The 27,894-nt window shown below is 40.6% G+C and overlaps 1 protein-coding gene across 3 annotated transcripts in view; it reads left to right on the top strand.

The window, feature by feature from the left end:
* babam2 (BRISC and BRCA1 A complex member 2) overlaps window positions 1–27,894 on the top strand; it is a 112,761-nt gene that overhangs the window by 1,519 nt on the left and 83,348 nt on the right. For all 3 annotated transcript variants that reach the window (XR_013206574.1, XR_013206573.1, XM_077238327.1), the window contains exons 2-4: window positions 116–252; window positions 1,383–1,459; window positions 16,610–16,704. Coding sequence is in view for 1 of the 3 variants with exons in the window: in XM_077238327.1 (XP_077094442.1) it covers window positions 116–252; window positions 1,383–1,459; window positions 16,610–16,704 (309 nt within the window). In the remaining 2 variants the exon portion in view is untranslated. The remainder of the gene's footprint in view (window positions 1–115; window positions 253–1,382; window positions 1,460–16,609; window positions 16,705–27,894) is intronic.

Genomic DNA, 27,894 nt, shown 5'->3' with positions numbered 1-27,894 from the left:
CTCAACAGGACAGTGGATCTCGAGGGCCAGAGGTTCACACTGCTGGTTTAGACTATGGCGCTATTTACCTTACAACTGTCTGTATTGTCATGGTGTCTGATCTTTTGTGTGGAAGATGAACAGTCTGTCTCCAGAAGTGGCACTGAGCCGGATCTCTCCTGAGCTCCGGCCTTTACTCTGCACTGTGGTGCGCAACGGACGGGTCGGTTTAGACTCATCTGGCTGTCTCCGGATCACTGACCTCAAGACTGGGTGAGTGTTCTGGGAACTATGCAAAGAGTGATAACTTTTAGGGAACAATGTATTCGTTGATGAATATGACTAATATCTAATACAAGTAAAATAGCCTACTTTTGAATTCAAATCTTATCACAATTGCTCAATCAGAATTCCAGAAAGCTGAGGGGACTTTTCAGAATTGATCAATCAGGAGCTTCAGCTTACCAGAACATTACTTATCTAGATTAAAAATAATATCAAGACTTTATGTAAAAATAACTACAGTGCAATATCTTTGTTGAAAACGTAATTGGCTGTAATTTTTCTATCCCACGTTAAACTCAGGGCCTTTACGATTATTGCAGACCCTTTTCATATAGTGTTAATTCAAATACATTAAATTATTAACTATATTCACAAATATATTAACTATACAGTATATCATAACTTGTTTTAATTGGTTACGTAGCTTCTTGTGTCATGAGGTGAGTCTGACTTAACCCGACGGGGCGCAGGCCGATCAGTGCCTGACAAACGCAATGCATTCTGGATAGAAAGTTTGTCCGGCTTTGTTCGGTGCCACTGGCGCGTTACGATCACGTGTCCCATTAAAGTTAACGAGAACAGTTGCCTGGGTCAGGTGCTTCAGTTGCCTGGGTCAGGTGCTTCATTTGCCCCAAATCGTCTGTACGAGCTCTGATGATGACACCGCTGTTTCACCATTGGCCGAGTTTCACCAAATCAATGATTTCTGAAAGATCATAGAATAGAATAGAATAGAATAGAATGGGGCATTTATATAGCGACACTAATGTAAGTAATGATGCCGAAAATTCAGCTTTGATCGCAGGAATAAATTACATTTTAAAATATATTAAAGTAGAAAACAGTTTAAAATCATGTTAAATGGCAGTAATATTTCACAATAATACTGTTTGTGTTGAATTACGAATCAAAAAAATGCAAACTTTAATTTTTTTGTTTTTTATTTATAAATCCTACTTATTCCAAACTTTTGACCAGTAGTGTAAATATACTTCACATGTATAAATGGATAAAGATAGACATCTTCAGGAGGGCATATTGAACTCTCTGAAGTGCCTCAAAAGTTATCAATGTGTCATTGACAGTTTTGTTCTTCTCTTTCTCTCTTTTCCCTTTAGTTGCACATCACTAATGCCTGGTCCTTGCTGTGACAGATTTAAACTTCATATTCCATACGCTGGAGAGACTCTTAAATGTAAGTAGTAGTTCTCTTCTAGAGTGTGAACAGATCATAGATCATATATGAAATAGTGGTTTGCAATAGTTGTTCCTGCAGCCTACAAAGTGCTTGCTTGCCATGCCGAAATAGTGTTTATTTAATGTGTGGCCCTCAGTAATGTGTAGTGAGGCGTTATTAATTTATTGCATTTTCAAACCACAATGATAAATCATGTTGTTGTTTTATACTCATTACCGACAGAAAACTGTAGAACGGATTGGAATGTGAAAAACAGTAAAGTGCAAAACGCTGTGGTAGCTCTGTTTTTAATTTCTGACATGTTCTTATAAACTTCAGCTCTGGAATTTGTCATCAAAGTGCTACGAAGTGATTGATTAAAACCTTATTAAAGCTGAGGTGATATTTTGTGTTTAATGAGCAGAGTATATTTGAGTTCATGAGAGTCATGTCAGAAATTTAGTATCTCATTCTTTCTAAGGCAAACACCACTATCATTTATACTTATACGAATAGTATGAAATTTCTGTCATCATTTACTCACCCGTATACTGTTTCACATATTCATAACACTTCTGTGGAACACAAAAGAAGATATGTTGAAGAATGTTTCTAACATTTTGGTTCAGTGGGGTCCAAAAAGGAAATCAAATTAACCCATAAACACAGGGTTATTATTGTTAACAAAACACTTTTTTTTTTCAAGTAGTTCCCAAAGCAACATTTCTCATATTTGTTTAGTTTAAGGGTTGGAGTACTAAAATAACAAAAAAAAAGTTTATAGTTCAGATACAAACATTGATGCATACGGAAGCAATCAAGATCACCTTTTGTAAATCACCTTTTGAAAGGAACATGATGCTTCATATAAATAAAGTATCAAATACAGTAAAAAAAAAAAGATTTTTCATCGAATCATTAATTCAAGAGATTCGTTCAAAAATGCTGATTCTTCCAGTAATAAAACAAGTAGTCTCAGCCTCAGACGTCACGGACCGTTGGCTGAACGTCTGATGCATATGGCACACTTTTTTGCAAACACTTCAGGAGTTTCGAAGTCGCGATCTGATTGGTTGAATTCTACAGGATGTATGGGAGACGCATGTGTCGCGTTTTTTATCGGTCCGGCTGGAAACAAATGCCTTGACTAGAAACAATAAAGTTAGATCCTTTTTCTTGAAGATATCATTTCTGTTTCTCCTGCGATCTCTTACTGGAATAATTTGTTTGAAAATTTAGATTGGAAAAAGATTTGGTCCTTACAACAAAAATATTTTCTAACTAATAAAGTAAAAGAAGTATCTTTCATAATATCACATAAATTGTATCCTGTTAAATATTTTATGATTAAATATAAAAGTAACATTGACACAAGATGCTCATTTTGCCAAGTTCACACAGAAACGGTGTATCATTTATTTTGGTTATGTTTCTATACTGAACAACTATGGAAAGATATTGACATATTTATTAAAAATAATATCCAGCAAGATATATCAGTAACCTTTAAAGACATTATTTTTGGATACTTTGATTCTGATTCTTGGATTTTGATTCTGACCAAAAACAAACCAATTGTTATTGTTTTTTTGAAAGAATTTAAAATGTACCTTAAATGTACCTTCATCCTCAGTAAATAAGAAAGCAATTGAAACAATTTTAAATTGTAAGGTCTTAAATTTGTGTAGACCTACTCTAAATGATGTATAAAATAATATCTTACCCTCCTATTTCTCGGTTTTTCTTTTCTTTTCCTTTTTTTCTTTTTTCTTCTTCTTTGTTTTAGTCAGTCATGCATTGCTATCTTCTTCCTTTATTCTGTGTTCAGATGACATTGTACATATTGTTGCTATATTTTGTACAGCCAAGTTTGCAATTTTGTTACAAAATTGTATGCCATGATTGTCATCTCTGTATTGTTTGCAAGCATAATCTTTTTTTTTTTTTTTAAATGCCTTGACACCAAAACCCCTCGTGAAAGAAGAAAGCCATTGTGGTTACAAAATGTGATCAACTAAACGCTGGAATTTCAAAAGTATGTGAAGTTCTCGGCTCCATTATTGCCATAAACTTGCACAACGTTTTTGAATGAATAATTTATTAGGCGCACACCGGTCTGTTATTGTAGGAACATCGACATTATATTGTCATGCCCCCTAAACATGACGCAGAACATAGCGAACTGTGATTGGTGGCGTTACATGTCAGTCAAATGTCCTTTTGGGCGGCTCTTGACCAAGAAAAGCTGCGATAAAAAAAAGTCCAGACCTTCAGTCTGAAGGTCTGGCTTTGCGAGACTATGAAATAAGTGAAGTATTTATGAGTCATTGAATCATTAATTCAACCCGATTAAAAAAAAATCTATTCAAATTGAGCAAATATTTTTGAATTAAACTGCAGTAACTAACATTTTGTCATTTTGTAAATTAGATATTATTATTTTAAGTTGTCTATTCAGATTCATGATCTCTATTTTAATCAATAAAATCATGATTCTCAGTTTATCCCGAATCATGCAGCTCTACTTGCTGACATGAGCATCACAGCATGTGGGAGCCCAGGCCTAAAAATTATTACCTTCTGTTTATTAGCTTTATTTTGTTATTGATTGTATTGTACTCTATAAAAAATGTTGGGTTGTTTCAACCCATGTTTGCATCAAAAATGGATAAAACGAACTGTTGGGTTTAAAATTTTATTTAAAAATGTAAACCAATGGTTGGGTTTGTCCATATTTGATCCAACATGGGTTGAAACAACTCAACATATTTTAGAGTGTACAATACAATCAATTACAAAATAAAGGAGGCAAATTGGGGTCTTCATTTCCCCATAAACTGGCAGAACTACTTTCTTTAAAGAGTCGTGCAATGCAGCTTGTTACACTATGTATGACTATGAACATTTTGCATCTGTTAGGCCAATACAATGTTTTACACAGATTCTTCAAGATTTGTAATGGCGGTGCACTGAAAGCACAATTCTTTTGATTTGGAAACAAGCTTCTGAGAAGCTTTTAGAGGTTTTTTCTGAAATGCTTTCAAGTACCACAGCTCAGTGATGTTTAATGAGGTTGGATAGTAATTATAACTTGGCAATGATCTTAATTGGGAGTTCCTGTTATAGCTCTGAGTCATGAGACACTCAAACACTCAAGCAGTTTTTCATGGAGGCCACATATGAACAAATTTCTCAGAGCTGGAGTTGATCATGTAGTCTGGCAATGAGCAATTGAGGTTACTCCGTGAAGCTCTCTTCCTTTTGGAGCTTTATGGCTATCTACTTATTCGTTATATTGTCATTTAATGTGTGTCTGATCCGAAGAATTATAAGAAAAACCATGGGTTGGTTAATGAAGAAGTTTGGTTGTTGGTCATTTTTGGTACATGTGTGAGGCAGTGCTTTTAGTTGTGCACTATCAGAGTGCAATGTAACATTTTTGCATTAGTGGCCTTTACTGAAGGTCAGAGCTCAAGTGCAAATTAAAATGGAAAATCAAATTTAGTACAAAAATGGAGGCACAACTGAATGACACACACACATTCTTAACACAATAAATCATAGTAATCAGTATTTGGATTACACATTCTTACGTTAAGTAATAACATGCTCCTCTGTTCAAGAAGCAGTCCATTAAACATTTAGATTTTTTTTCCCCCAATAAATAAAAATAGTCTTTTTTGGTATTGTTTAGATAGAAACAGGTCTGAATGATTTTCTTGGAAAACTGATGTGTCCACATACCCATTATTCATAATATCTATTATGAATAGATATTAAAAACACATTAGACTTTGTTCTGCCTCTAAATAATCAAGAAAGATAGCAGAGTTAAGTGCTGGAATTGCTTCCTGGGTTTGATTTTGCAACTGACTGTGGCTGACAGATGAAAATTGACTCAATACCTTTTCGTAACTCTTGCCGTTGTTTTGCCTAAGAATTCCAGATCTGTGCGAATCATCAGACTCCATATCGTATGATTTTGATGTATGAGTGTTTTCTAAACTTTGTACACCAATCATGTCCCACCATCAGAGGAATTCATTTTCTCCAGTCCAGATAAAATGGAAATAGAAAAGAACGGGTTATTATCAATGGGTCAAGTGTTCACGAAAAAGATAGTTTCTTTAAAATGGCTAAAGACTCAGCAGCTCGGGTTGAGTTAGCTGGTCATTCCACCAGCAGGGAACAGTCAAGGTAAAGGTCCATAAAAATGATTTTGTGCCTCTTTGAGGATGGCACCACAAGACGACGTTCACTTGCAGAACACAAGCTTCTCAGGGCACACAAGTCTGAGGTAGTGAGTTTAGGTATAGGGGTTCAGAGCCAGTGGTTGTTCTGTAGGCAAGCATCAGTGCCTTGAATTTGATGCGAGCGGCTATTGGCAACCAGTGCAGATTGATGTGATGAAGAGAGGAGTGACGTGTGTCTCTTCGGCTCGATAAAGACCACTCTCGCTTCAGTATTCTGGAGCAGTTGCAGAGGTTTGACAGAGCAAGCTGGAAGGTCTACCAAGAGAGCCTTTCAATTGTCAAATCTGAATAGAACAAACGCTTGGACAAGGAGTTGTGTTGTCCTAATGTTGTACGAGGCAAATCTGTAGGACCGGGCAGTTCTAGCAATGTGGCCTGTAATCAATAATCATCAATCACAACTCCAAGGTTCTTGGTTGTCCTGAATGAAGTTATTGTTGATGAGCCTAGCTGAATGGAGAAGTTGTGATGAAGTGTTGGGCTGGCCGAAACCACAAGCAGTTGTGTAGGAAAGGAAGAGTTGAAGATGATGGTCCTTCATCACAGACATTGGATATGTGAGCAGTTACCGTCGGATCATCCGGCTGAAACGAGACGTACAGTTGTGTGCAGTGATAGGAAAAGCCCTGTTTCTGAATGGCAGATCCTAGTGATGTTATGTAGATGGAGGAGAGAAGTGGTCCAATTATAGAAATAGATTTGTACTGCTTTGCTTTACTTATTTACCAATAGTAAAATTTATTTCAGGACTGCTGTTGTCATGAAACTTAACGTCTTCTTTTCTATTTGTTCTGCACAACAATCAACACATAACACAAGGTTACAGTGAAACAAATCAACATAGAACACTCCAATCACAACAACGCAAACAAGAAGACCAATTGCAATAGTTCTCTTACGAGAGTATATCTCGTACTGCGTAATATCTTACGCTATGGGGAAAACCTCTTTTCCACGAGATATTGAAGCCAAAAATTATCCTTTAATTTTGATTAATGTAAAACGCTGTGCGGCAGCGTGCAGACATAGGCAAGACGGCTCACGCGCCTATTGGCTGCCCTGCGGCAACAGCAGCAAGCCTATCGAGAGAGGCCCTGCGTGACGTGACATCCAATGGGGGTGCTTCGCGCCCATTTCTTCGCGTCCCGCCAGAATAGGTGTGGCCTTGGCCTATAAATACGCTCGACAGGCTGATACAAACTGATTTTCATCTCTTCAGCGAAGCACTACTGCATCGCTGGATCCGGAGTGAGAAGCCGCGCCGTCTGATAGTAAGCCTTCTTCGGTACGAGCCTTCGAGCCTGAAGCCGCTGGCCTTCACCTCGCCACCTTCAGCCGCCATACCTGCTACGCTTTCCGGCGTTAATATCCTTTTTCACTGCTAGAGTGTGTGTTCGCCGTCGCGACTCACACTCTCTCTCTCTCTCTCTCTATCTCTTTATCTAAAAGAGCAGCGTCTTTTTGAAGACGCTTCGTTTCTGTGGAACTATTGCCATGGTGACTCTGAGGACTTGCCTGGCATTTTTTCTCCGAGTCTGCACTCCCGCCCGCTGTAGTGCCGCGCCGCAAAGCGCCGTATTCAGCGGGTCCTTGAGCCTTCTCCAGACCGTGAAAGCTCGCCGGTTCGCCCGCCAGCTTCACCAGCTTCAATCGAGTCGCTCACTGACGGACAGCGTCCGCCGCGCGCCGCCGCTTCCGCCATTAGTGACGACAAGATAGCTGCATCGGTAGAGGAGGCCAGCTATTGCCATGGTGAGTGAGACTCCCGCCCGCTGTAGCGCCGCGCCGCAAAGCGCCATACTCAGCGGGTCCCCGATCCTTCTCCAGCCGTGAAAGCTCGCCGGTTCGCCCGCCAGCTTCACCAGCTTCAATCGAGTCGCTCACTGACGGACAACGGCCGCCGCGCGCCACCGCTTACGCCATTAATGACGACGAGATAGCTGCATCTGTAGAGGAGGCCAGCTGCTATATCCCCGCGTTGGACAGTGAGGATTGGACGAGCTCTGTGGATCTCCCCCTTCTGCCCGCGAGTCGTCAGGGAAACGGGCCAGCATCAAAACCGCGGCTAGCTTTCTTTACGTTATAAGAAAGCTACCCCGCCCCCGCCCCCCGTGGGCATGCGTCACCGGCGAAATGAGGAAAGAGTGTATTTTTAGTCCCGCCGAGGCCGGACCAATCTCCATTTCTCAAACATTTCTCAGCTCCTCTTAGTTTGAGCGGCTGAAAATGTCAAAATTGCAGCAATGAGCCTGTTGTATAACACGCACGCCTGCAAACAAACGCCAACACACACAAAACTGTGATGACGATATATTATGTCCTCGAGCTATTTTAGGCTTTTTCTCCCTGTGGCTCAGTGGCGAAACCTACAGCCATCGCACGGGAGACCCGTGTTCGATCCCAGCTCTCGCAGCAGATAAAATTTAGTCTCGCCGCGGCCAGACTTGCACTGATACTTTTCGCTCGTTCAGTTCCAAGAAAATGTGACTGTTCCAGTGTATTTTGCAGTAAACAAGCCGGTACCATGGCCCGCTTGCCTGCACACAAATGCCGTTTCCACGGCGACCCAGAAAAATCATATAAGCAATGTATTTTATGGTATTCCGGCCACAGCCGATGGTGTTATGAGTGTAATAAAAATGCCCACAGCCCAGTGTTCATTTCTACACACAAACACAGCCCGCCACAGTGCAGGGCTCGCACATATGAAATCGACTCATGTCAATTGTGCATTAAATGTAGTGAATGTGCCCACAAACACTACACACTGCATGTGCCACGTTTTCTGTAAAACGAAACCAACACACATACAGTCAGCTAAGGCCCATGGTGTTTAAGTCTCGCCGCGGCCAGACTCCACCGAAACCTCTCGCTCGTTCAGTTCCAAACAATGTGACTGTTCCAGTGTATTTCGCAGTAAACAAGCCGGTACCACAGCCCGCTTGCCTGCACATTAACGCCATTTTTACGGCGACCCAGATAAATCCAATAAAGAGTGTATTTTCTGGTGTCCCGGCCATAGCCGATGGTGTTATGAGTGTTGTAAGAATGCCCACGTTACAGTGCCCATTCCCACACGCAGACACAGCCCGCCACAGTTCAGGGCTAGCACAAATAGAATCGACTCATGTCGATTGTGCAAACGTAGTGAATGTGCCCACGACACAGTGCCCACAAACACTACACAGTGCGTGTCCCACGGTTTTTGTAAAAACGAAACCAACACATATTCAGTCAGCGCAAGCCGACGGTGTTTTCAGTGCAGTAAATATGCCCGCTGTCCCGCGCCCACATTCACTCACAGACATGCTGAACCCTACGGGGTTTGTCCCGCTCGTTCTCTCTCCACAATTTGTCATAGAGAAAGCGAGTGCGAACAGGCTGCCCGCCGTGATCGGCGCGCCCCCCCGCCTCGCACACTTTAAACACAGTGTTCATGTCTCAGCACACCGAAGCTCTGCAGCCGCCGCTGTGCCGCGGCCAGAGCCCGGATATCATTCTGCCTCTAGCTATCCACGCGAATGCATGGGCAATGCTTCCCGGGGTATCAGAATGGGTGTTGAACACTATAAAGAGAGGCTATTTGCTACAGTTCGCTCGACGTCCCCGCCGTTGCACGGCACGTGTCGAAACCACGGTGGACAACGAAGTATCTCATCTACTTCGAACCGAAATAGCGAAACTACTGAGCAAAGGGGCCATAGAACCTTTATCTCAGGCTCAGAGCGAAGGGGGTGTATACAGCAGATATTTTCTGGTACCGAAAAAAGACGGGGGTCTCAGACCCATTCTAGATCTGCGACAATTGAACAAAGCGCTTCTGAAATGCAAGTTCAAAATGCTGACAACCAGCAAAATCCTCGCGCACGTGCGCCAGGGAGACTGGTTCATGTCAATAGATCTGAAAGACGCCTATTTCCAAATACAGATTGCGTCACGTCACAGGCGATACTTGAGATTCGCCTTCGAGGGCCAGGCATATCAATACACAGTCCTACAGTTCGGCCTGTCCCCAGCACCCCGTATATTCACGAAGTGCATGGATGCGGCTCTCGCACCCCTGAGACTTCAGGGCATGCGAATTTTGAACTACTTGGACGACTGGTTGATTCTAGCTCGATCACGATCAGAGCTCATAGAACACAAGACCGTTTTACTCGAGCATCTCGAGAATTTGAGTCTCACAGTCAATTGGGCGAAGAGTTCGCTGTCTCCCAGCCAGAAAATCTCTTTTCTGGGAACAGTGATGGACTTGCTGTCTATGACAGCACGTCTGTCGCCAGAGCGAGGACTGAACATTCAGCGCGCCGTGAAATCCTTCCACCGCGGCTCTATAGTCCCGCTCAAACGGTTTCAGAAAATGCTGGGCCTCATGGCCTCAGCATCCTCAGTACTTCAGCTGGGCCTGCTTCGCATGCGCCCACTGCAGTTATGGCTGAAAGCACGAGTTCCGCCCGGGGCTTGGGCCGCTGGTCTGTTTCGCCTCAGGGTCGACAGGAAATGTGTCTCGGCTCTGAAACCTTGGAAAAAAGCCGACTGGTACCAGTCAGGCGTGAGTCTGGGGACTCCCTCGAGTGTGATGGTGGTGTCCACGGACGCCTCCACCTCGGGATGGGGAGCGCTGCTCGAGGGCAGACCATTCTTTGGCCAGTGGTCAGAACGGGAGAAGCTCCTACACATAAACTGTCTAGAAATGCTGGCAGTAGACAACGCTCTAAGGCGCTTAAGTCCCCAGATAAAAGGCCGCCACGTCTTAGTCCGGTCGGACAACATGTCAGTGGTGGCGTACATAAATCACCAGGGCGGCGTCAGGTCCAGAAGCCTTTACAGGCTGACGAAACGCCTCCTGGACTGGGCTCAGCACAACCTGCTTTCACTGAAAGCAGCGCATGTGCCTGGTCACCTGAATCTGGGACCAGACAGACTGTCCAGAAACAATGTCCCAGAAACAAGAAACAATGTCGCTGCACCCGCAGGCGATCCAACTGCTGTGGGAGACATTCGGCAGAGCGCAGGTGGACCTGTTCGCGTTCCAGGAAAACGCTCACTGTCCGAACTTTTTCTCCAAGAGCAGGGATGCGCTGGCCCACGTATGGCCCCGACGCCCACTCTATGCTTTTCCCCCCGTCTCGCTCCTGCCTCAAGTGCTGGAACGAATCAGGGAAAATGGATGCCCAGTGCTGCTCGTGGCTCCGCTATGGACGAACCAAACCTGGTTCCCAGTCCTGATGCAGCTGACCAGCACTGCCCCGTGGCCGATACCGGTGAGGAGAGACCTCCTCTCTCAGGCAAAGGGCTCGATTTGGCATCCTCGCCCGGAGTTATGGTCCCTACATATGTGGGCCATCAACGGGTACCCGCTAACCTCCCGGAGGGAGTGTTAAACACGATCACGCAGGCTAGGGCCCCGTCTACTAGACGGCTCTACTCCTCGAAATGGTCAGTGGTCTCTACCTGGTGTCAAGCTCAGGGCTTTTCACCCGTAGACTGCGGGGTTACGGAAGTGCTCTCCTTCCTTCAGGAGCTGCTGGATAAGGGTAGAACCCCGTCCACGCTCAAAGTATACGTGGCGGCCATAACGGCGTTTGCAAAACCGACGTCTGGCCAGTCACTGGGGAAAAACGACCTCGTCGTGCGATTCCTCAGGGGAGCTCGGAGGCTGAATCCTTCCAGACCTCCCTCAGTCCCTATGTGGGACCTTTATACGGTTCTGGAAGCCCTGAAAGGTGCCCCATTCGAGCCAATCCATTTGTCAGACATGAAGCACCTGTCTTTCAAAACGGTATTTCTTGTGGCTCTTGCTTCAATAAAGCGCGTGGGGGACTTACAAGCACTTTCAGTAAGCGCGTCCTGTATGGTGTTTGGGCCTAATGACTCAAAAGTCATACTCAAACCAAGGCACGGGTACGTGCCAAAATCCCTCAACACACCGTTCAGGGCCCAGGTTATTTCCCTGTGCGCCCTCCCGGTGAACAATGAGGAGGCGGATGCTAATCTCCTTTGCCCCGTCAGGGCGCTGAGAGCTTATGTGTCCCGCTCGTCTGTCTTCAGGCAGACCGAGCAGCTCTTTGTTTTGTTTGGCGGACACTACAATGGACTGGCCGCATCAAAACAGAGCCTATCCAGATGGATAGTCGATGCCATAGCGATGGCTTACACTTCTAAGGGCCTGCAGTGTCCTTTGGGTGTCAGAGCGCACTCCACGAGAGGCGTGGCCTCTTCGTGGGCGTGGTCTAGTGGTCTAGTTTCCTTGCATGATATCTGTATGGCGGCGGGCTGGGCCTCGCCGTCTACATTTATAAGGTTCTATAACCTAGAGGTTCCCGCCTTACAGGCCAAGCTGCTGTCGGTCTAGAATTCAGTACTATCTGTCCCGCTGCGCCGGCGCAGAATGCTGAGTTTTGATTGAGTATCGCTCACTGATCGATGGAACAGCTCCATGGGTGTTGAATAGCCCGTGCTTTTGCCCAGTTCAGGCTGAACGCGTTTACCCTGTCTGCGGGATATACTGTTGACATAACTAGCTCCTATGGGATGCTATTTCATGGGGAATGATGCTGGTAGCCTCTCTTCTCCGACTCTCTGTGAGTCTACGGTGATTATGCACTATATGAGCCCCGGGCTACTGCCCTTGGGACTTTGGTGTCGGATCCCAGTACGCACGGCGTCTTACATTGTGTTCCCCATAGCGTAAGATATTACGCAGTACGAGAGATACTCTCGTAAGAGAACGTACTCGGTTACTAACGTAACCTCGGTTCTCTAGAGAGGGAACGAGTACTGCGTATCTTGCCGTGCATACAACAGCGCTGGTTCGCTTCAGCGATGAAAACCAGTTTGTATCAGCCTGTCGAGCGTATTTATAGGCCAAGGCCACGCCTATTCTGGCAGGACGCGAAGAAATGGGCGCGAAGCACCCCCATTGGATGTCACGTCACGCAGGGCCTCTCTCGATAGGCTTGCTGCTGTTGCCGCAGGGCAGCCAATAGGCGCGCGAGCCGTCTTGCCTATGTCTGCACGCTGCCGCACAGCGTTTTACATTAATCAAAATTAAAGGATAATTTTTGGCTTCAATATCTCGTGGAAAAGAGGTTTTCCCCATAGCGTAAGATATTACGCAGTACTCGTTCCCTCTCTAGAGAGAACCGAGGTTACGTTAGTAACCGAGTACGTTTCTTTGCTCTTGGTTTGATTTTGAATGGTACACATTCAATCAAGTGAACAAGCTTTTTTAATGCATGCTAATGGGTGATATAAATCATAACAATATATAATAAAAGCAAATCCCTGACAGTTTCTAAATAAGAACTAGGTAGTGGAAAGAAGTGTTTTGTTTAAACTTCTTTGCCTTTATTGCATGGCAAAGTGTAGAGAATTGCACAGGTTGTGCAGTCTGCATTTTAGCTGTTGCCTGCTCTCGTTTTTCTTTCTTTCTCTTGCCATACTTCCAGGAAGAATGCTGATTGTTTACTTGTGATTGCTCTGGCAGGAGTGCTGACTGTCTGTTGTTTGCATGCAAAAGAAAGTGCGCCCAGTCCTCCGGCTTTCTCCTCACAAGAGTTTGCCAATGCTGGTACGATGTTTCTCGAGTAGTACCCACCTCAACTGCCCTCAGGGTGTACATTTGGGTGGTGCTGCATATTCGCCCAACATTTCCACTGCTATCTCTTTTCATATATTTGGCAACAGCTTTTCCAAGATGTGACAGATGTATGACAAACATCATCCAGGCTTTTTTTCCCCTATGCTCCATCTGTGGAAAATTACTGCCTTGTGTTTGTTTTGCTCTGTTTTTTTTTATCCATGGAAAAGAAAGAAAAAGAGAAACAGAATGGCTACAGTGTATACATAGAAATGTGTATCCTATTATTTGAATATGGTGAAATATTCAGTTATTTAGAGGAACTAAACTACAAAAAAACAATGCTTGAAACAAAGTCACATGACACATTGATGATATTTGAGTTATTTGGTTATTCAGTACATCGAAAGGGAATTTCAACCAATTGTTAAGCTCTGAAAAGCCAAAGAAGTACCAGAAATAGAAAAGACTTGTGCACTACCACATCTTCTGCAGCCATACAATACCCATGTGAAACAGACTGAACTTTACATCATTAGAAGTTTTCATTTATAGTATCATGAATAGTTTTAATAATTCCTTTTACCTTTTCACCTGAGGTATTCATAAGACAAGAACTTTAGCATAGTTTTTGCATATAACTAAATGAGAGCAAGTAGATGATGACAGAATTAATGTTTGAAAAAAAGTATTAAAATTACATATTTTAGCAGGTATTCTTTTTTTATTATCATTGCAAAAATACGTACAAAATCTCTACAAAATACACACATCGACAAAAAAATAAATAAAAACACAGATAAACAACAATATAAGAACAGACGAGGAGAGAGAGGGGAAAAAAGAAGGATAAAGAAAAAAAAATCTTATCATTTTAAATATATATCCTTTGTGGGTGTTGAGTGTTTTATGGTATTCAGTAATTTAACATATTTTACCCTTTGTAACGGCTGGAGTGCCCTTGAGAGCCACCAGAGGGCACTCCACAACAGACTATTGTCATTCCCTCACAAACTACATCTCCCATAATTCTCTGCCTGGACTCATTAGCACTCATTGTTTTCACCTGTGTCTCATCTTGTTTGCTCACCCTATATAAGCCTGGTTCTTTCTGTCATTCCCTGCGAAGTCTTGTTTAGTGTTGCACTGCGATTCCGAGCATTCTCCCTGGTTTCATGTCTCTTGGTTTGGGATTTTTTTGCCTGTTCCGTCCGTGGATTGCTCTTTTGCCCGTCTTCTCTGCCTTGTTGTGTTTGTTTGTATGGACTGCCTGCCTGTGTTTGACCTTGCCTGTACTTTGGATTACGTCTTTGGATTACCCTGTTCAATAAATACTCCATTTGGATCCTTACCCTTCGTGTCTCACAGCAGTTCGTGACACCCTTTCTCTCGTCCCCCCGCTCTCCTCTCCTTCCAATCCTTCAAACAATAACAATAATAATCAAGTAATACGATTTTATGATTAATATGGCTATCTGTGCTCATCCCCGGGTGAAGGATGGTGCGCCCCACAGAAGCCCACACCCACCCAAACCTTGGACAGCATACCCGCAATAACTTATAATTCCTTTCCTCCCCCATTGTAAGACATATAATGTATGCAGCGCACACAACGAAAGTTTTTTTTCTCTCTCTCATCATCCTCCATCTATCCCTACACATCCCACCGTCGTCCGTTGGTGGCGATGAGATGTGATGATGCTTTGGACTTTGTTGGGTATACAATTTAGGGATTGTGTGTTTTCTCATGCAGGACTTGGCACTCACTATGACTTAGGGCGGTCCATACATTGCCCAAATAGAGGAGGAAAGGAACCCTGATGGAAAAAATAGAAGGTTTTTAGCAGATATTCAATCCTTTACAACGCTGCAAAACTTTATCACTGTGGTAGTAACTTTTGGCATATAAGTGATGCTGGTTACACTTTATTTTAAGGTGTCCTTGTAATTATACAGTTAAGTGCTGAGTAATATTAATCAACAATAGGTACTACTTACTATAGGGTTTGGGTTAGGATCAGGGTTTGGTATAGGGTTAGTTGAATGTGATTATGCATAAATTGCTGTTATTACTATAATAATACATGTAACGTGCATCAAGGACACTGTAAAATAAAGTGTTACCATGGTGCTTAATAATGATAAAGAAATAAATAGACTATGTACTTCGACATGCTCTGGAGAGGTAATTTTTTTGTATCTATCTTTGTTCCCTGAAAGGTATCGCATACGAAAGCTTGTTCATGTGTTTTGTATGGGATTAAAGAAAAGGGACTCATTTTTCTTGGAAGTATAGAGTTTGTACCTCATGTACCTTCTTTTGAGATTGTTACCTTCTTTTCCATCCCATGTGTTCAAGAGAACAAAATCATCACTTCCTGGAAACATAATTAAGTTGCTGCAATCGGGGAAGAAACTGTGGCTCTTTTTTCCTCCATCATAAATGACTTGCGTCTCATGGCGGCAAAAGAAACTCAATAAATGCTGTCATGTTCTCTTGCGTTCGGATGCTTCTGGAGGAATTAAAGCAAACTTTGACTCAGGCATTTCAGAATGATCTCACCAGCATTTGAGATGCTGTGATGCGATTGGTCCACTGGTTAGTCCAGTTATCCGATCACATCCACTGAAGTCATCTGATGTTTTTGTTGCGGATCGAGGGATTTATTAGGGAAATGTGTTTCAATCATAGTTTACGTGCATGTCTTCTTATCGGATAAATGATGTATCCACCTCAATTGATCGCATACGTTTTTTTATACGCATTTATACTGCATTTTTTTATGCGATATCCCAAAATACGCATAAAAACAGGTGGATTGAAACATAGCTATTGAAAGATCCCTAACAATCCCAGCATTCATAATGTTTACCTGTAGCAAACAGATAAAGTCCATCATAATAGAAACACCTGTCCAAAAATATTTATATCTGAAGAACATTATTCCCAAAACTGAAAATGTTGCTTGTTTAATGGCTTTCTAAGGTTTCCATTAGTACTACATTGCTCTTTGAGAGTTTAGAGTTCCAGGGTCTCAATACAAGTGCCATTAGGCCATGTACACAAAATAGTCTTTGATACTGACATTGATTGTTCGCTCTAATAGGATCTTGCATTGGTAAACATCCATGCAACCTTTTACATAAAAAAGCATACATGGAACTGTGAATATTAAATATAGACATCTAAAGTGCAGATACCTTTAATAATGGGTGTGTTAGCACTTGGCATGTTTGGTTGGGTTAAAATGAACTCTGATTATTTCTGAAGTGTTTTGTTTCATATGGTTTATGAAACTATTATCTGTGTGATTAACTCTTCTCTTCTTACAGGGGACATTATCTTTAATGCCAGTGACCCAGAACTGCCCCCTGACTTTATCTTCGGAGAAGATGCTGACTTCCTTCCAGAACCATCTGAACTCCCGGTGTGTATTAAGATTATAATTATATGATGCCATTATCCTGTATTCTAAATATAGAGCTTTTATATCAATATTGTGTTACAGAACATTAGTTAAGTAGATGGACTATACAAGTATTGTGGTTATAAATAGTAGTAAGAGGACAGAAACGTACAAGAGGTTGTTTTTTCCAACATCACTCCAATATCATGCATTCGATGTAGATGTTCTATGTTCAGAGAGACCACACTTAACAAAGCCTGACAAATAAAAATAGTCGTGTTTTAGTGAAGTGTTTATGCTTGCATTAGGGTCATTCTTACCCCCCCACCCTCACCGCACACACATACATAAAAAAAATCTCAAATCTCCAGTGAACCAAAAATTTGCTAGCTGCAGGCTAAACCTCGGTTGTACAGAAATACACCCAGGAAGACAGAACAATGGCTCTGTTAGGATTGAATATCTTTGAAGTAGCAGAGCTTTCAGCTGTTTTAACTTCCTTTAGTGCAGTTAGTTAAATCTGATGGCTGGTATCGATGTGCGTGGTCGACTCAGCAGCCAGATTTGACCCGCGGGGCTTCCAGCGTTCTGAAGAGAGAGTGTTGGTGAATTACATAAGCGTTGCGTCTGCACTTAACACTGCCGTTCTTCTGGTGCCGCTTTTAGGATTGCACAATTAGCACCAGAGGCTTTACTGCTCTCACAACACACTCAGAAAGAAGCATCCAGGTACAGGGTTTGAAACAGTCATTTGTTCTTTATTAAGGCATGTTGTTGATTTATTTTTTTGTTGTGTTCACTGGACATCATTTTTGGCATAAAGAGCCACTGTGTATCTCTACACAAACAGTCTACCGCATAGGGCTGAGTTTCGATTCAAATTTCAAGAATCGATTCGATTCCGATTCTCAAGATCTTGAATCGATTATCATTATTCGATTCGATCTGATCTGACCCGATCTTCGAGATTTAGATAAGTGTTTTTGAAAAAAGCATTTTTTTCCAGCTGTTACCTGAATTACAGGTATGCAACATATTGATACTATTATTATAGACATTCAACTGCAAATTAATGGAGTCGGGGTTGCCAACTCTCACGCATCTGGCGTGACACTCACGCATTCAGCCTCAATCTCACGGTCTCACATTCAACAAAGAAATCTCACCCTAAATTAAACATTCTTCTGTGCTGTATTTTTTTTCCACTCATGTGCACTAATTTCCGAATTACTATAAGCAAGTTCAGGCTCTTAACTACTGATTGGACCACTGCATTTTCTCATGCAGAGAAAAATCGCGGACAAAGAGGACACTGACACCGACAGACTAGACAGAGAAGGTTACTTTTGATATGGAACAAATTCTCAGCTGTCAGATTCTGTCAATATTTCCAACGTTTTGGCGCTTTTAAATGTGACAGATCTCTGTAGCGCGTCAGTTCAAACGGCGTGTGATACAGTAGCCTAGTAGTAAAAAAAATTTTTACTTACAAAACCTTTAGAAAACACAAGTGTGTCACAGTTTTGTGAAAACCTTCAAGTACTCCAGGTATAAGACAGATCGCAGCTTTGAGCGTTTCTGGAGTTTTCAAAGCAACCGCTTGCTTAACGTTACTGACCGCCATGTTCGTTGTTTTAATGTCCTTCCACCTCGCGCGCATGCGTGAATTCAATGACGCGGCAAGTTAAAGTTAACGGGGAAAATGTAGGCCTATTATTAAATCGATCCTCTGAGTTACGGATCGATCTTTAGAAATTAATATGAAAAACGATTCAGAATTGGTGAATCGATTTTTTCAACACAGGCCTAGTACCGCATGCTTGGTGATTGTGTTATCCTTGGGGTTCGAATTTTAAATGTTTCCTAAAAAATACACTGTAAAATCTATTTTTCGAAGTTGTAAATAAAATAAATAAATAAAAAGATTATTGGACTATGAATCAAATTAACAAATAAATACAATGAGATTTACAAATATTGTTATCTGATTGACTTGAGATTTGTGTGCATGCCAGAAATGTTTTAAAATCAATAAATGCGCACACTGAGTCATAAATGCATAAGATGTGATTCATAAATGCGTGCTGCGATCAGGGTTATTATAGTTGATTAAAACTAAAACCACAAAAACATTTTCTTACTTGAAATAAATAATTGTTAATTGAAATAAAATGTAAAATAAACGTATTATTTCATCTATTTGCCAAAGCAACATTTCATTTTCATTTAGAAAAAATAATTAAAAAAAACAATATAGAGACACATAAAAAACAATAACTAATAAAAATGACAAAAACACACAACAAAATTACTGTAACTAAAACGAAAATGGAAAACACAGAGATAATAATAAATTCAACATTTTAAACAATCTCGATGATTTTAAAATAACATGGTTTGTGAAATAAAAATATATTTTATTTCCAAATCTTACTTTATTTATTTGTGAATTAATTGTCCTAACATATATTTGTGGACATTATTTTGTCTGTAAATTTGTTACACTTATTTGTGGATTGTAATCTATCTATTTGGAAATATGCAACAAATCTAATCCCATAGTTATTGTGTTAAACCTCTATTAATTTATGAAGAGTTGGTGGTCAGAGATGTAGTCCAACACACTGTTTCATGTGCGCTCGAGACATTTCACAGATCCACAGCATTCAGGTCTGTTGTTCTTCCTCTCGAATCACAGGATGTGTTGTTAAACACTCTTCTTCATAGTGGGCGACTTGTCAAATGTATTATTACAAACAATTCATAGGTTTCTGATTCAAACCCCATAAGAAACAACTCATAATAATGGGTTTGTTTGTTCCTCAGATATGATGTTTGCAAAAGTGAGTTTGTGCAAGATGTGGTCTAGATTTGTCTGGACTGTGTTGATTGCTTAAAGCTGTCCTCCAGGCTATTTTTAGGAGGGAACGGAATGAGAAAAAAAATCCCCTGCTTATGTCAGAGTCTGTGAGACGGTGACTATTGCTCACCGTCTCTAAAAAACAGCTGAAAACACGAGATGGGAAGCACCTCTGTGCTGCCAGTGTGTTTGCTTTTCGTCTTTTAGCTTCTCCGTTGTGCCGTGAGTGTGTGTGTGGCTGTGTGCAGCCGTTCGGTTTCTTCTCCAAGGATATTTTTCTTTCACTGGTTTGCAACCAGCATCCCTCCGTCTTGTTCTTCATCCTGTTTATTCTGCACTAAGCTGGATTTTTGTGTAACCAAACATGAATGATCCAAAAGGCCTGGGGATATTAGTATGCCACATCATTGGCAAACATAATGTCCAGAAACGGCATTAATTTGTGTAATATGTTCTTATTCTGGCTTGTTCATCTTATTTGCTTTCATCTTTCCCAGACAGTTCTGCTGGTTCAGTCTCCTGCAAGCTGATCTTTTTCACATTACCGTGTGAGAGACTCAAGATCAACAAAGCCCTCTTGCGTCCTGGTCTTTCACACCTTGCTGTCTACTGCCTGTAAAGGACAGCTTCCTATGTGTTATAAAACCTCATAAGAAAATGATTTGGAACGCTGTACATAGTCAGCAACTTGGAAGCACACAGGAGACGCAACTCATTCTGCAATTTACACATTCCAAGAGATGCTTCTTTTTGCTCTTAGTATTAGCTTTGTAATGTGATTTTTCTCAAGTTTGAGCACTTATAACATTATGACCAGATTGTGTTGCTACCACAAAGACCACAAGTCCTTGCGAAAAGTGGAGAATTTGAGTTATGTAAGTAGAATACTGAAAGTTTTTAGTTGTGATGTATTATACATGTTCATCAACATCACATGATATGCACTTATACATGAACAGCAACAAACACCGTGGTAACATTCCATGTGAAGATAAAGAGAACGTGATTATCTTTCATTACTCCCTTCGCCAAGTCTCTTCCAAACAGCCACGTTATAAGGCACAATTGACGTTTTGATATTAGCATGTTGCTAAGCTGACAACAAATATATCCACACTTTTTCTCACTGTTATACATTTGGTGATTCTAATTTTTACATGACCAGCATTCAGATGCTGAACGCAGGCTTGTTTTCCAGCTACATGTAATATCGCCCACTTTTCACACTGCTGTGAGGAATTCCTGAAGCCTCAGCAAAACTTGGGCTTGTTTACAGTCTGTCACAACTTAGTATTATTAGCTGCTAACCACCATTTTGTTTCCATGTCCCGAATGGTGAGTTTACGTGAAACGCTGACATCAGAAGATTTACTACGGTGTGAAACGTAGTGTTACCAGAGTCTTCTCATCATTTCTATTTTTTGAGTAAAGTCAAATAATGTAGTTTCCTTTTACAGTTTTTTCTTAAGTTTTGATTCAGTAAATTAGTAAACACATTAATAACTCTCTTATCAGAGATCGCTCTTAAAGTTCCCCCAAAAGTGAAAATTCTGTTATATTAACATTTTACAACAAATTTTGTAGAATGAAGCTCTAAAAATGTTGAAAACACACAATAAAGCAGCAACTGTACTTTATATTACTTGTGTGCTTCTGATGAAGCCATTTCATGTGTACATTAAAATATGGATTATTAAAATTATGAAGACATGCAATCAGTGATCTGTTACAAGATCAGACCACGCACTTATAACATTATGACCATACAGAGATTGTGTTGCTGCCACAGAGATCACAAGTTTGATTTGGCTTGCTGAGATATCACTGCTTGAAACACAATATGACTCAGCAAACTCCAAAGAGCAGCGGCTGTAGCAATTTCATTCAGATACATTTCATTCAAACAGCACCTGAGAGCCTCAAGCCTTGCCACTTTCTTTGATGAAGGTCAGAGAGTGCACTACAGAGCAGGCAAACAGATATCTGTACCAAACACCAGTTTAGAAAAGCATGAAGGCTCAGAATAGTTTGTGTTAACACTTCAAATGAGACAGGCAACCCATTGAAAAATTCAATGCTGTATTTTTTTCCTTTTTTTTCTAGTAAATGCATTCCCTGGGAATCAAACCCATGATTGTCTTTCATTGCTAGTTCCATGCGTTCAGTCCTTACTTTAGAACATTTATGCACATTAGCTTGAACCTGAAAATGAAGATTTCATCATCTTTTTTTTTTTTTTTTTTTTGCTTGATTTGAGGAAAAGAAGAACAAGAGCTTAAACTTTAGTTTAGAGTCAAATTCTCATTATTAACTAGTTGCTTATTAGCATGCATATTACTAGGGTATTGGCTGTTTATTAGTATTTCTAAAGGACATATTAATGCGTTGTTCTGCATGACCATAATCTGCATCCCTTAATCCAGCCAATACCTAAATTTAACAACTACCTTACTAACTATTAATAAGCAGTAATAAGGAATTAATTGAGACAAAAGTCGTAGTTAATAGTGAGAATTGGACCCTAAACTAAACTGTGATCTAAACATATTTATTGTAATTGAATATTTATGACATTATTGAGAAGTAAGCTTGGTTTTAGAAATTTTCTTCTTAACCCGTTTAAATAGACAGGAGGACATGCATGACTGAAGTAGCTCCCCAGCTTTGAAAACTGAACTGGCTTACAATTGTGTGAAAACTGTGTGAAAACTGCTAGATCGGATCTCCATGTAAAAAAAAAAAAATATATATATATATATATATATATAAGATCCGACACTCGATCCTGTCAAAAGATATCTGTTTTGTCTGTAATCCAAAACCAGTAAAACCTGTCAACAGCAAGTCTTGTCTGGTGCCCAATCCTCTTGTCAACAGTCCTCTGTCAGCCTGAGAGTTTGACCGAGAAAGCCAGGGAAGAGCAGAAACAACAGACGATGTGATCAAAAAAGCAGTTTCATGAATAATCTGGTCACACTTTAGTTTAGGGTGCAAATCTCACTATTATCTATGACTTTTGCCTCAATAAACACCTAATTACTGCTTATTAATAATTAGTAAGGTAGTTGTTAAGTTTAGGTATTGGGTAGGATTAAGAGATGTAGATTATGTTCATGCAGAATATGGCATTAATATGTGCTTTATAAATACTAATAAACAGCCAACATCCTAGTAATGTGCTTGCTAATAGGCAACTAGTTAATAGTGAGAATTGGACCATACGCGTTACCACTAATCTTAATTGCATACTTCGTCTGACCAGTACAAATCCAACAAGTATTATTATCCCAATGGAAAATTACTGCTTCACAACCTTGTCCTGCATGTGATGTTAAAAAACTTGAAATGGAGACATTCTCTCTTATCTCTTACTTATGTAGACAAACATCCCTTTGGAATCTCACAATCGGATTAAACAACAATAGAAAGGTAATATAGACATAAATGAATAATGATAATAAAATGGTGAATAAATGATTAAATGAGAAATCAAATGACAACTACACAAATGACTAATAATTATAAGTTAGATCATAAAAAAACAAAGAAAATAAAACACAGATGTATTGTTGCTGTCTTAAAGTAACACACAGGTTGCAATTGAGAATCCTTAGATCCTTCAAAACTAAAAAAAGACTTCGTTACAATAAGGTTTTGTTCTACAAAGGTTTTTTTTTTTTTTTTTTTTTTTTACAGTTGTGATGCCGTTTGACCATCATTAGTTGGGCAACCTTAACAATGCTTCATTTTCAGACTGAGCCAATCACACAGCCAATCCTGTAGTCTAAGCAGTGACCCAAAGTGATTTCAGCATGTTGTGAACAGGGCCAAACACCATACTTTATTCCAGTCTTACATAATTCCTCTAACCAGACCATTCACTTGCACAATTTGGTGGAAAAATGTATGATTAAGTGATGGCACTTCCCACACTACATTTGGGTTTAGGAAGCCAGACATCAATTAGAAATTAAAGCACTGATATGTTCAAGCAAAATCAAAGGATGATCCGGTGTGACATCTTTTAGAACAAAATCAGGTCAAAAGGAAGTTGATTTGGAGTTGGTTGTAAGGAGTTTGAAACAGCTTGCCAAAGTGAACTTTACTAAAAAAGTGGAGGTTATGTAATATATTGGTGTGGCTCTGGGCCTCCGCCTTCTTTGATGAGGAAATCTTCTCCAGTTCATTTTTTCTGAACACAAAAGAAGATATTTTGAAGAATGTTGGTAACCAATCAATTGATGGGCCCCATTGACTTCCATAGTAATTTATTTTCCATCCATACTATGGAAGTCGATGGGGTCAACTGTTTAGTTTACCCAACATGTGTGGTTACCCATATTCTTCTTTTGTGTTCAGCAGAATAAAGAAATGTATACAGGTTTGAAACAATCTGAGGGGTGAGTAAATGAGACAGAATTAAAATTTGGGTGAAGTGTCTCTTTTAAAATCCACTCATTTATGTTAATTCATCACATTGATACCATCTTTACAAACCTCTTTTTCTATAACCGAAACAAAAATATTATGTCTCCTAAATAGCAGAATGAGAGTACAAGTTTATTTTTTTATTTTTTTGCGTTTTTTTAAAGTGAGTAAGAGATGTCTGTCTGCTATACATGCCTGTGTTTTAGTGTCTCTAATTAACCTCCGCCAAACACTAACACTGCCACAACAGCAATCTACAGCCTTACTGCTTTTCACTTTAATTAGTGGCTTTTCTGGCCATTGAGGAAAGAGCAGCTAATGGTGGTGAGGCGTCTGAGACAGCGGTCGAGGCTCAGGGGTGGAACATCTGACGTTAGCCATGGGAAAACCGGAGAGATCAAAGCATGCTCAGTTTAAGTTTCACCGGGCTTCGGAGAATCGAGGCTGCAGTCTAGACAGCAAACATCTCAGCCTGTGGTGATGAAGTGTTTAGGCTTAGATAAATGATTCATGCGACGCATAATCCTGCTATATTCCACGTTTTTGTGTGACCTTGTTTCGACCGCGGTGCAACCCACACTTTATTAAAAAGCTTCAGGTTTAAAAGGCATTGTAACCTAATATCATAGTGGGACTATTCAACTGTTTTAATTGTGTAAAGTACAAAGAATAACTCTAAATGAATGAACAAGTGAAACCATAGACAGTAGAGTCCCCCCCCCCCCCCCCCCCACACTGTTACAAGTACATTAAAACTGTAATCTGCAGATTTGCATTGGTGGTGTGTCATTCACTTCTTTACTCGGGGATATACACTTGACTGTTCATTTAGAATTAGATCTATATGTTCACACCACAGCTGTGCCCCAAATTATTATTATTATTGACACACGCTTTCTGAATGACACTGAACAGTTAAAATCACTCTGAATCTCAGATTTTCTGATCCGATCTTAACCACTGTCATTAGCTGTGTTTCCATCCATAGTTGTGAGTTAAACTTATGCTCAAAATTGCATAAAACATTTGCGAATAAAGCAGTGTTTCTTTCCCATATGTTCAAAAGAACAAAATCATCACTTCCTAGGAAATTGCCACAAAATATTGTATTAAAAATGGAATTTGCTGCAATCGGGGAAGAAACTGTGGCTCTTTTTTTCCCCTCCATCATAAATACTCAATAAACGCTGTCATGTTCTCTTGCGTTCGGATGCTTCTGGGAGGAATTAAACCGATTCATTCTGATGACAGACTTTGACTCAGGCATTTCAGAATGATCTCACCAACATTTGAGATGCTGTGATGCGATTGGTCCGCTGGTTAGTCATCCAATCACACCCACTTTTGAGGCAAAGTCATCTGAGGTTTCTGTTGCGGATCGCGGGACTTATTCAACAAATGTATTTCCATTGTAGTTTATGCGCATGTCCTATCGGATAAAAGATGTATCCTCCTCAGTTGAGCGCATACTTTTTTTTTATGCACGTTTTCAAAATGTATGCACACCTTGGGGTTTCCATCCAGCGTTTTTTAATGCGATATCCTAAAATGCGCATAAAAATAGGTTGATTGAAACATAGCTGTTGTGGAAATAAATTACATGTTATTTTTTTCTTTTAGGTCAGAATTCAGAATTCAACTTTATTTTTTATTATTTATATCTATATAATTCAACATTTAGACGTACAAATCATATACTTCTTTAAAATTTTACACTTGCTAGTTACGATTTATGTTTTATTTAAATGGAAAATATATCAATGTAAATGTTGTACGTTTTGCCATTCTAAACTTAAATTCCTCTAATGATGCAGTAGCTTTAGAAATTTAGGGAGAGTTCGTATCACAGGGTTACAATAAATGCCTTTTTTCTCATCCCTGTATGGTTAATTCTTATGTTATGGATTAATATGCCAGACATTTGTCCCTCCTCGTCCCTCTGGATACATAACTTCCCATCATTCCCATAGAGGGGCATTTCATTGGTGTCCCGTAATTGCCCTAAAGTTTTTTTAGACCTGCTTCTGGCAATCACACCGGCAGTTCTGTTTTTACGAGCCGTTTGGCATAACTGGAAGAATGAAGCATTGACAATAGAGAGGTAGGAGGGGGTTTGTTTTGGCATTGCTGACCAGGAAACTGGCGGGAAGTGTATCGGCCAGAGAAATTTTGGGTACAGCAGGAGGACACCAATGCCTGGGTAAAGAAGTGTTAAAGGGATAGTCCACACACAAATGAAAATTCTGTCACCATTTACACCATTCGTCTTATTACACCATTCGCTCAGAATCCGAAGTGCAGATCGATGCGCACTCTAACGGCTAATATTGCCCACAACCTATCATGCGTTGGACGAGGATTCGGTTAGAACTACAAGCATGAGTGAAAAGTGTTAAAAAAACTACAGATATGAAGGACGCGCGAGTCCCGCGGTTATGTAGAGAGGTTTAGATAAAGGGGTTTGAGTGATTAATTATCAGTATCTAACCTGACGAAAATGTATTTATTCAACGTTGTCTACATTATATTGCATCTGCAGCAGCATTGTGAACTTTTGTGAAGATAAGTTTAGCCATTACCTTTTAAAGTAACACCAGGTAACTTTTCAACCTTCATAATATATTTCCAAGTCTCTTGTGATGGTACATCGACTTACAATAGTTTGAATGACACGTCTGCCATAGCCTGACGGGGTCTGTAGCATTTTTAATCGTACTTTTAAACTTCGGGTTTCGGGTAGTAACCGGCGAACAAAGAGAACTACAAAACTCGACTGCTTTACGGCATATACGTCACTTCCACCACCACCCCCACCTCCTTAAAATCGCAGGGCTGTCAATTGTCACGCATTGAGCGCATGAATTCAAGCGCGTCTCCTCTGGTGTTGTTCGCCTGGTGTTGTTAGCCAATCAGAAAATAGCACTATTGTATCTGGGTAACATTTAACGCAACAACCAATGACACCCCGTAGTCTGGGGTGTTTTTTTGTCTGCCTGACTATGTTACGGAAGCTATCTTATCCTCCGTTTATCTTCATGAATCAGGTTATGATTATTTGTCTTGCCTCAAGCTATAATGCAAATCGATTTGTAAAATTTGCAGATTTATTTATGGTAGCTTGATATTATAATATTGACTATATATGGTTATTATCTACCACTCAAACATTGCATTGAAGTATCATATAGATTCAGTATAACGGTAACCAATAGACTAGGCTACTATAATGACACTGGCTTGTAAACGTGATCATCGCGATCATTTGTCGTTAGAAAAAAAATAAAACCAATGAAATTATATTCACATGACATGCTGAAATATATGCCACTGTACCTGGGATGAAGACATTTCACACGCGACGCAAGCAGAACACCTGCATGTGACCTCCTCCTACAGTGTTCAGGGCTATCATGGTTGTCAACAAATGCACGATGACAGAGTTTACGACAGTAGTAGAGGACAATACTGTTTCCCAACTGTAGGGGGACCCCGAGAGCAAAAGTTACCTGGTGTTACTTTAAATGCATCATTATATTCAAATTGCAAACACATGAGGAGAGTCTCCGCATGAAAGACCCACGACTGGCAGATGAATGTGCTCTCCGAAATGGTAGGAAATCAAATTAGAATGAATTGAGGATTTTAACTGTGACAAGATGATTGACAGGGCAGTTTACGGGGACAGGATGCACGCGACAGAGCTGTCCGTTAAAGATGACCTGATAGTATGTCCCAAAGCTTGCCTTCACAAAAAGAGTACATACTTTTAGGTCGTAGTATAAGTAGGCGAATTGGGACTGGGCCATTGACTTCCATAGGTTTTTTTGTTGTTGTTGCCTACTATGGAAGTCAATGTCAGCAGTCAACTGTCTGTTACCCACATTCTTACAGGTTTGGAACAACTTGAGGGTGGGAAAATTATG

This window comes from Siphateles boraxobius, unplaced genomic scaffold (genome assembly GCF_051911475.1).
Source record: "Siphateles boraxobius isolate OS27281-9 unplaced genomic scaffold, OSU_SipBor_1 22, whole genome shotgun sequence".
Classification (NCBI taxonomy): domain Eukaryota; kingdom Metazoa; phylum Chordata; class Actinopteri; order Cypriniformes; family Leuciscidae; genus Siphateles; species Siphateles boraxobius.
Note: the sequence above shows the minus strand (reverse complement) of the source record. Positions and strands in the feature narration are given on the sequence as shown.